At 31.0% G+C, this 10,120-nt stretch overlaps 3 protein-coding genes across 5 annotated transcripts; 2 read left to right on the forward strand and 1 right to left on the reverse strand.

Moving 5' to 3' along the window:
• The first annotated feature begins 162 nt into the window (after positions 1-162).
• On the forward strand, positions 163-2,725 carry LOC130895875 (histone deacetylase complex subunit SAP30 homolog). Of its 2 annotated transcripts, XM_057803461.1 has the most exons (3): positions 173-447; positions 796-1,011; positions 2,465-2,725. In XM_057803461.1, exons 1-3 carry the CDS (start codon positions 277-279, stop codon positions 2,591-2,593), a joined length of 516 nt encoding a protein of 171 aa, XP_057659444.1. In that variant the 5' UTR covers positions 173-276; the 3' UTR covers positions 2,594-2,725. The 2 variants fall into 2 exon arrangements, with proteins under 2 accessions (XP_057659443.1, XP_057659444.1); XM_057803460.1 differs by having other exon boundaries at positions 163-447; positions 796-2,725.
• Positions 2,631-7,106, reverse strand: LOC130895873 (uncharacterized). The gene is made up of 8 exons (XM_057803457.1): positions 6,286-7,106; positions 6,140-6,234; positions 5,868-6,090; positions 5,585-5,805; positions 4,532-4,753; positions 4,263-4,471; positions 4,089-4,208; positions 2,631-2,823 (listed from the first exon to the last, which is right to left on the reverse strand). Exons 1-8 carry the CDS (start codon positions 6,358-6,360, stop codon positions 2,729-2,731), a joined length of 1,260 nt encoding a protein of 419 aa, XP_057659440.1. The 5' UTR covers positions 6,361-7,106; the 3' UTR covers positions 2,631-2,728.
• Positions 6,742-9,204, forward strand: LOC130895874 (N(4)-(Beta-N-acetylglucosaminyl)-L-asparaginase-like). 2 transcript variants are annotated; one of them, XM_057803459.1, is made up of 7 exons: positions 6,742-6,871; positions 7,322-7,437; positions 7,550-7,718; positions 7,774-7,999; positions 8,051-8,247; positions 8,344-8,451; positions 8,957-9,204. In XM_057803459.1, exons 2-7 carry the CDS (start codon positions 7,335-7,337, stop codon positions 9,195-9,197), a joined length of 1,044 nt encoding a protein of 347 aa, XP_057659442.1. In that variant the 5' UTR covers positions 6,742-6,871; positions 7,322-7,334; the 3' UTR covers positions 9,198-9,204. The 2 variants fall into 2 exon arrangements, with proteins under 2 accessions (XP_057659442.1, XP_057659441.1); XM_057803458.1 differs by lacking the exon at positions 6,742-6,871 and adding an exon at positions 7,175-7,266.
• The last annotated feature ends 916 nt before the right edge of the window (positions 9,205-10,120 follow it).

The raw sequence follows: 10,120 nt of genomic DNA on the forward strand, positions 1-10,120 counted from the left end.
TTAGTAATCTACTTTTTATGAAATAGTTAGCTGTTACGTGATATTAATACGACCAGTCAAGTCGAAGTATTTGATTGGATAATTGTGCGCAGATATGCTGCGACTGCGGGAATGCGCATTTGTATTTTATTGATGAAATAGATATAATTTTCAGTAGAGGGGGTGATGTACACAATTTCGAGAAGGTGTAAACATTGCGGCGAATGTTGTCGTAAACTAGAAGATGGTGTATCAATCAGCTGATTCTAAAGTATTATTAGTGAGTTAACAGTACAAATGAACGGCTTTAGTACGGGTGAAGAGGATTCAAGAGGCCCAACAGATCAAATTTGTTGTTTAATTGATAATAGTGAACGTTGTACAAAACCAGCTGGAAACGCATCGTATAGTAAGAAGATTCAAAAAACTGCCATTCAAAGGAGGTTAAATTTCGGCTTAGACAGTAACGTAAGTGACTTAAAATAACATTAGCGGTAGATTATCAATTTTTTTCAATTGATAATTAATTTATTTTGGCAATATAATGAGTTTTATATTGATATAGTAAAATAGAGGTAACTAATTTTTGCTATTTCTACATATCGTTCACATATGAAACAATATGGCTACTTATGATTTCTTTTTTGGTTTTGAATCATTTTCTGTATTGTACAACGTTGTATTGCGACATAATCGTTTATACATGAAACCAAATAGCCCACCTGTTCAACTTATTATATTGAAAAAATAAATACACTTGATATTTATACATTATAATATCGTTTTATGTAACAGATAGTTATATATTTTAATTAGGCTAGACACAACTATATTTGTGACTACCACAAGATGATAATTCAGTGTGCTAGAACTAAAAGGAGAAGAAAAGACTCAGAAGATGATTCAAATGAAACGGACACAGATGTCCCGGAAGTAGATCTCTTTCAATTACAAGTAAACACCTTGAGAAGGTACAAAAGACATTATAAGGTGCCAATGCGACAAGGTCTCAATAAAGCCCAACTTGCAGATGTAAGTACTAATTTTCTTCAAGTATATTCATCAATTTCTCATATTTTTTTAATTTGTTTTTCATTTATGCATTGCAATTGTTTGATTTTAAAAGTTATTTATCGTTTGTTACACCAAATATTCATATTGTCTTACCCTTTAGTACTCGGATGTCTTTTTTTCTGTTTTGTGTGTAAAGTTAAAAACCTTCGTTTGTACTCTTTTTTTCTTTAAATTGTGTCTATTTAAGACATTTAATTGTTGTTAATTGTAGAATTGTTCTAGTATGACATTTTTTTACACTTCCAACAAAAATTAGTACATAATTTGTTATTTTGCTAAAATATTTTATGAAAGAATTTGGACTTGTTTTAGTGCAGTGCGAAATATGTAATTTCCTAACATGGTTCATTTTAGTTCGTCTAAGTACGTGATTGTTCTTTGACTTGATTAAAACTTCAAAATGCACTTTAAAACTTTTGACCAAATCATAATTCCACCCGTAAAGATGGTGCTGCAGCTATTGTGTTAATTGCAGAAGCTTCTTACAATTACAAGTGGCGCGATCCCTATTTTTGGTGCATTAAGGACTTTCCAATGAAGACATCAAAATCTAGGTGCGTGGGAATGTAATTGTTGAAATTCAGCACTTACTTCACCTCTCCAATATTTTGTATGGTGCTATCAACATGAAATAAGCAAGGATGCATACCAAATGTCGCATTTCGCTGCATACAACCAAGGTACTGATGATAAATTGGGGTGTAAAACGAAATGGTGACTGTTTTAAACTTCAAACCACCCATTTTACTCCTTCTTTTCTTGTTTGTTCAAATATTGTTAGAATCATCTATCAAATAACCTCTATTTGAATCTATGGAAAGACTAAAATGACATTCAAAATTTGCCCAGATTCTGTAATGAACTTTTTTCATGGCCCTTAGTGGGTGTATACAATGTAATTTGTTATAAATCTTCTTCAGAGCCCAAGTGCCTGCATTTATTTGGGTTTTAGTGTTGGGTTGGACTGACTTGGGCCCTTGGGTTGTTTGATTTGTTTTTTCTGAATTTTTTCTCCATTCTTGAAACTACACCCCATATGGAGACTAAAATAGGGGAAAAACTTGACAGATAAGCTTTATGGATTTTGGTTAAAAGAAGTTTTTTTTTGCCAATGTCGTAATTGTTTATTGGTCAAATTAATTTTTTAGGGATCGATAAACAAAAATTTTTTGTTAAATGTTTATTTTGAACTATTTTTTCCTCATTTTTGTTTTTGAAATTACACCCCATATGGAGGGAAAACAAGTCTTTTGATTTACTTCAAATTCCTCACTGTTTATTGGCCAAATTTATTTTTCAGGGATCCAAAAATAAAAAATTGTGTTAAAATGTTTATTTTCAACTGTTTTCATCATTTTTTGTACCACAGAGAGAATTACATGTACAATTTCGGTTTAATAATTTTTTTTAGACGTTAATGAAGCATTTCAAAACGATTTCCGTGAAAGAAAAAGAAGTTGTGACTTTTTTTATCTATACCGTGAAAACAAACGCCAATAAACTGGACCAGAAAAATGGCATTAACAATGATACCACATAAAGTATACGTGCAATTGGGTGGAACGTAATAATGATAATAATATTTAAAACAAAAATTTAATGTAGTATATTTAAGTATAATATATTTTGCAATTTTAAAATGTTTTCTATAAAATAAAAAATAATACAAAGTTTCTTATTTTTTCATTTTCTTTTTCCTGGTTTTGTCATCTGCGTTCAGAACTACTACTACATCTTCTTCGCTGTCCGTATTAACATCTAGTAAATCAACTGGAAAATAAAAATTCATGTTATTTTGTACTTTAAAAGATTGTTCACAAATTACTTGGATTCCTCAACTAATTAATAGCATTTTACTCATTTATATATTTACAAAAAATGGGGCCTTAAAGTGACAAGCAATGTTTTCATTACCAATATTATGATTTACGGGGGACCATTTTTTAAAAGAAGTGGCATTAACAGATCAGAACACTGAATACACCGGAAAAAGGGCACATTAGATTTTTTTGAATCACAGTGTATATGACATCTGAATATCTATATACGTACATGGCATTTTCCTCAATAGAGGAGATTGAAAAGCAATTTTGATAAAAAAACGTAGGGCTTTACTATGAAAATAAAAAATCTAAGCATATTTTAATCACTTTTCTGTTCTCCAACAAATATTATTTGAATAAATAAAATTGTTCTGTTTGTAAAGACATTGTATGTATGACAATAATGACACTCATCATCATTTTCTGAAGTAGAAGGGGCTCCAGAGGAAATATATAAAATCCAAAGCATTTTCTCATTACTTTCCCATAAAAAATTTTCCAAAAATATAGTTTACACGGAATTTAACTCAATTAAAGTGCTTTAATAGCATATTTTCATCAAAAATAGGGCTCTAGAGGGAAAATTAACAAACCTAACAAGTTTTAATACATTTACCCATGACTACTACCCGAAAAATATAAGTTTTGGAATATTTTTTACAACAACCTCTTTTTTATTTGGTAATTTGTAAAATTCATAATAAGAAAATGATTAATAGCAATAAATAATCTTATAGTAAGATTACCCGATGACAATTTTCTTTCGTTTAAAAAAAATAATTTGGGGGATCACTACGACACTAAAATCTGTCAGGCAAATCACACAGATCACTAGGTTGGAAGGCTCATTAGAAGTTGAACCAATGTGGTGAACATACTTCTAGAAGAAATGAGATATTTCTTTTTTAACTGACTTAATTTGAAGCAATAACGAATTCTAAGTACTTATGAGTCAAATCTTATAAATCCAATTGCTTTCTCTTGGTAAGTAATTAATCCAGATAAATTCCAAGATATTTGGCACTACAGGTCTCTCCCAAGTTTTCAACCACAAAGAAATAGCATCCAAGTTTGTCTACTGTGTACATTAAAGAATCAAAACCAGTGCACTGACACAGTGGAACACCTGACGCAATTAGATGTAAAGTTGTAATGGATTTTTACTTGAAAGTGTCTGTGAATTACTAAATATTTGACATCTACTATACTTACTGACTGGTTTTGGTACTTCTATAACTTCAATTTCATCATCACTATTTTCTTTATCGCTATCGATCACAGTCCAAACATTCTCTTTTTGATCTTTAGGTACCAAAGCCGCGGTACCTTCACCTAGAAAATTAGAGCTTAATATATATAAAACATTTCTAATAAGCATCAACTTACCACATTTTTGAATTTCCACTGTCTCGCTTGGACAATCTTCCTTTTGCTTAGATTTCAATTCTTTATCTTTACGTTTACTTTTCTTTTTATTCTTCTTTTCTTTAGTCGCCCACTGATTTATTACAGTACTTATATCACCTGGACCTCCGTTATCTTCAATGGTAAGGTTCAGTAAACTCAAACCACAACCACTTTTTTGCTTTTCCAACCTAATAAATATTATATATCCAACATATTTTTTCAACAACAATTATATTAATTCCTCTAACCTTTCATTATTTTCCTTTTCCACTGTTTCTTTAATTTGTTGCACAATCTGACCAGCTCTCCGAGCTGCTTTATTAGCAGTTGTTAGAATCATTTCCGGTGTTAAATCTGCTTTACCTCCAAGATGAAGACCACATAATTCTTTATAGGAATTTAATCCTATAGACATGAAAGCATCTGCTACTCCTTCTTCTTGTATAGTTGGATCGGCTATTATATATTCCCTAGGTAAAACGAAGTTAATATTAGGAACTGCTAGTGATATTCATATTGACTACAATATTTAGTACCACAGCACTGTACTGACCATGTTCCCGATCTGAGGAGACCCCAAAGACTTATTAATCAACAATGACAGTGTAAATTCAAGTTAATTTTTTAATTTTATTTCAGTTTTTAAAGAAATCTCTAGTGGAAGTTTTAACAGCAAACCTCTATTCACAGCTAGAAACCTCATAAGTCAAAATTTGAAAACTTGTTTATGACTTTTGTTTTACTATATCTGTTTTTGGTCATTTTCCCTGTTTCCAAGTACTCGCAAAGTAAAACCACTCATATTCTTTAGTTTGGCACTTAGTACAAACATACATACATTTTTAAACAGTTTCTCATTAACAAAATTGTATTAAACAAATAGTTTTAGCAAACAAAGACGTTTTACAAGTTGGACCCCAAAAATTTATCTTAAAACTTTAATTCCTGCACACACTGTACACAATTGAAAGAAGTTGTATGATGATAGAGCTGCAACAGTTAGTATAAAGATGCAGCAACTTCATAACAGCAGACTCCACTGAGAACTACAAAAACAAATGCAGTAACGAAGAAGACAGTTAAAGCCCAACCAAAAAAGCAGACCTTAAATCATTGCAGTTAAGCCCCAAAAAGTTTCCAAAGATTGACCTCAAACCTCCACTTTACTGGAGATATTCCACTCCTTAAAAGCCATGGTATAGGGCCTTTCACAGTTGAGGGCCCCAGACTTGCTTCCATAGATTACCAGTTTACATCAAAGTATAATAAATATTGATTTAATTAAAAAACTTATATCTTACCCTCCATTAAAAATAGAATATGTAATACACACAGGATAATGGTGTATAACCAAAGGAATAGGATCTCTTTGTTTGACACTGTGTATAATGAATTCTTCCCCATCACAAGTGACGTCAGGTCTTCTAAAATGCGCCAAAGCAGCTAGAGCGGCAATGGAAGCGCAATCTAATATATTTCCTTCATAATTTAATACATTTATATCTACTCTAATCGCCCAAACCTATTAAATTCATTAAAAATACTTTATTTTATAATAAATATATTACAAATGGTTATAATTACTTTTTCATTCATTTTAATACACAAAGATTCCAAATCAAGAGCTTTGGAATCTTTTAAACATTTCTCCAATAATCTGTTCAACTGAACTGATAAATCTGATTGCCTTCCTGCTTCAAAATGAGGAGCTGCTAGTGGATTTAATTCAATATTAAGATTTAGTATACCTTCGCTGGGTCTAGATGATTTTGGCTGTTGTATTTCAGCAGATACTTGTGCTAGAACTCTAAATTTACGAATAAACACAATATTTAGTAATATAATTACTTTTTTACCTAGTTTTTCCTAAGGAAACGTGACAACAACCCCAATCTTTACCAAAAACAATTGAAACTTTTCTAAATTCATCAAATGCCCTTCCATCTAATCTCTAAAATCGAGTTTGAAATTCAAGCTGATAATTAATTGTTTTAATACTTACTGTCCATTCTGCAAGATTCTTCAACAAAAATTTCTTTTCACAATTTGAAACTATGGTTTTCCTAACATTAGACATGGTGAAAAAGAATGGGATGTTATTCAATTTAAACTTTAATAATGTTGGAAGTAGCAATTAAATTTATCTTATTAATATGCAGTTTGTACACTCAGAACACTCAATTAAGCATTCTTCATCTTCCACATCGCTTTGTATAATTTCAATATTTTGTCCACACCTGCACAAAAATTCTGCAATTCCTTTGGAGTTAAAATCTAAGCTCGATTTATCAACCTCTGCATATATCAATGAATTGTGATTAAAGCTGTCTTCTAACAATAGAGCATTATACTCTTTTCTCAATTTCTCATCACTAAGCGTTTTATAAGCCTTATCGATGATAATAAATTCTTCACTCGAGTAGGAAGTACTTTGTTTATCTGGATGAAATTTTTTAATCAGTACGTGATAATTCTGCTTAATTTCATCAAAAGAAGAATTTTGATTACATTGCAAAACAGTGTAATAGTTAGTTTTGTCTATTTTTTCTGCAACTGAAGGGTTTTCCATAAAATTCTCAATCCTTCGCGTAAGTATATATTATATTAAAATAATTCAAGCACATTTAAATAACCTCCGTACGGAAACGGTTTTTTCTTTTAGGTTACATCTAATTTAATATAGTGCATTTTTATCTTAGGCATTTATTTGTGAAACACTAGTTTTGTTCGAGGGCCAAATTCCGAATCATTATAGAGCCGATCGCATGCGCACTTAAGAAACTTGTTCGCGGGGGGTGAGGTCTTAGACTCGCGAGCGCGAATGCCGTAGGTCCTAAATTGATTCGGAATCAGACTCGCTAACAAAGTAACTAAATTCGAAATTTCAATGGTTAATTTTTTATTTTGTTGGTAATACTGTTTACCGTTCTACAATATTACAGGGTAATACAAAATAATATTTTTGTAAATAGGTTATATTTTGGTAATATTTAAATTGCACTTTTTGATTCAATTATTTATATAATTTATTTTCATAGATAAATTTCCGATATGAAAAAAACGGTTTTTACAATAATTCTTACAATTGATATGTCATTGGCTATAATACCATTGGTAGTGAATACATGGGGATTCCAAAATGCAACAAAAGCAGGTAAGAAGTGATTGTTTGTATTTCAGAGTTTTCTGGTAAGTAGGAAACGTAATTATTATTTTAAAACATAAAAAACGTTCTACTGTAGTATACTAAAGATGTTTTATTGCAGCTTGGGAAGTTTTAGAATCTGGAGAAATAAATAAAATAGATTTAGCCGTAGAAGCGCTAGCAGCTGGTTGTAAATCATGCCAGGATGAAAGGTGTGATACCACAGTTGGTTTTGGAGGGTCTCCTGATGAAAATGGAGAAACTACACTTGACGCTATGATCTTTGATGGGTACTTATTAAAATTTTAATACTCATTTTAATAAGATCTCAAATTTATTTTCTAGAAATACGCTCGATATGGGAGCAGTTGGGGGTTTAAGGAGAATCAAAGATGCTATTCACGTAGCCAAGCACGTTCTAGAAAATACAGAACATTCACTTCTAGTAGGAAGCTTGGCTACAAAATTTGCCAAAAATTTAGGATTTCCCGTAGAATCATTGTCAACCAACTTTTCGTTGGGTTTGTGGGAAAATTGGAAACAAAATAATTGTCAACCCAATTTTTGGAAGGTTTTTATTGGTTAAAAAGGTATTTTTTATGACTATTCAATCATATTTCAGAATGTAGTACCTGATCCTAAAACATCTTGTGGTCCTTATAGTGTGACAGAAGAACCTATTTCAAACGAAATTTTCAAATTTCCCTTAAATAAATTTGATAAGAAAAATCATGACACCATAGGAATGATAGTAATATCTGGGAACAGACATATTGTGGCTGGAACTTCTAGTAACGGTGCTAAATTCAAAATTCCAGGGTTTGTATAATTGAAATTGAAATTCTAATTACGTTCCATTTCAGTCTATCCCTTCTGCGAGGTTTTATTCTTTACATGACTTATTATTATTTTTAGACGAGTTGGAGATTCTCCCATACCAGGTGCAGGTGCTTATGCAGATAGCGAAATAGGAGCTGCTGTTGCTACTGGAGATGGTGATATCATGATGAGATTCTTACCAAGGTTTGTCGGGTGATTTTTAATTATAATCATTGCATTAAATCTTTAATAAATTTCTGTAAGAGTAAGTAATGAGTTCAAAGTGGTAACTATTAAATGTTTTACTGGAGTGTTCATAATTTACATTTTGGAAGTGTACATATATCATATACAGCTTCTAAATAATAAGGAGATTAATCGAATGCTGATCTTTTTTTTAAGAAAAATAATTAGTTATTAGCTTGTTGCTTTATTTTTGAAAATTACAGATTTATTTATTGTCAAATTTAATACTATAAGTGTTAATACAAATGAACTAATACTTTTTGACCAGGAAGTATCTCCTACAAAAGCTGTAAAATAGTTTCATTTCATTTATTGTTTAATATCATACTATTGATATTGGTACAAATGAACTACTTTTATTTTTTTAACCAGTTTTCTTAGTGAAAATATTTCCAATTCACTTATTGTTGATGGATGTCGATACAAATGAACTACTCATATTTGTTTTTTGGTGTATTTTCAGTTTTTTAGCTGTTGAACAATTACGACAGGGAGTATCTCCTGCGAAAGCAGCAAACGTAGCAATAGCAAGGATAGCTGAAAAGTATAGTACGTTCTTTGGTGGATTAGTGGTTGTTGATAAAGATGGGAACATAGGAAGTGCCTGTAATGGTATGGAAAAATTTCCTTTCACAGTAGCTAACAAAAATTATCCAAGTGGAATAATTAAATATAATGTAAATTGTACTAATTATAATAAATAATTTTTTATATTCCTTTGTTTATTGTTAGAATTTAGGGATAGGGAAAGTTGCAGACAAAAGTATGATTATGAACCCATTAAATAAAACATGCAGAAGTATATAAGAATATGGTTCCCTTATTTTGGGGTACTCTCCGCAGAACTTGCTTCGACCAAGCCATTCATCCAATTCACCACTCCCGCTTGGTGATATGTCTCTCCAACCCTTATTTTTAATATTTGCAGGCGTCATTTGATCACTGACCATTGGGCATTCACCTGTGGTCCGTGTCCATACTTTTACATGGTTATTTGATCCAGTTCTTTGAGGATGTTCAGCTGTAGACTTCGAATTGTACCACTACCACTGATTTTTTAACAAACTATAGGATTTTAGTCTGAAGAATTGCATCCTGGAACTAGGTAAAATGTGTTTTCTTCCTCGTCACCAACAGAATCTTCTAGAACTAATACTATAAAGCACTTATGGTTGTTTGGGGGGTGGCGGGAGGAATACATAGGTTGGACCCCCAAAAAAATGAGGAGAAATGTAGGATAGTGAATGATTTGAATCTAAATGATATCTTTATATAAATTTAATATATCGATTTACATTACCCTAAAAAAATATCGATAGAAAAGTAATAAATGTTTTCATACATATCACAAAAATAATTTTATCTAAAATCACATTGAAAATTTATAAATAAAAAATATAAATTGCTCGGTATAACCTAAAAAGATATCAGTCTATCGACTATTTAATTTTCCCGGTATAAAAAAAACTGTTTTACAGTCTAAAATATTTATACGAGTCGTGTGAAAACTAAAACAGAATAATCTTTTTGAAATTGTAGAGTGGTCGAGTTTGAGATTTTAGTATCAACAACAAAAATTGTAAAAAAAGCATATAGCTGCTGATTATATTTACCATATTTGATTTGC

Source organism: Diorhabda carinulata, chromosome 6, assembly GCF_026250575.1.
Source record: "Diorhabda carinulata isolate Delta chromosome 6, icDioCari1.1, whole genome shotgun sequence".
NCBI lineage: Eukaryota > Metazoa > Arthropoda > Insecta > Coleoptera > Chrysomelidae > Diorhabda > Diorhabda carinulata.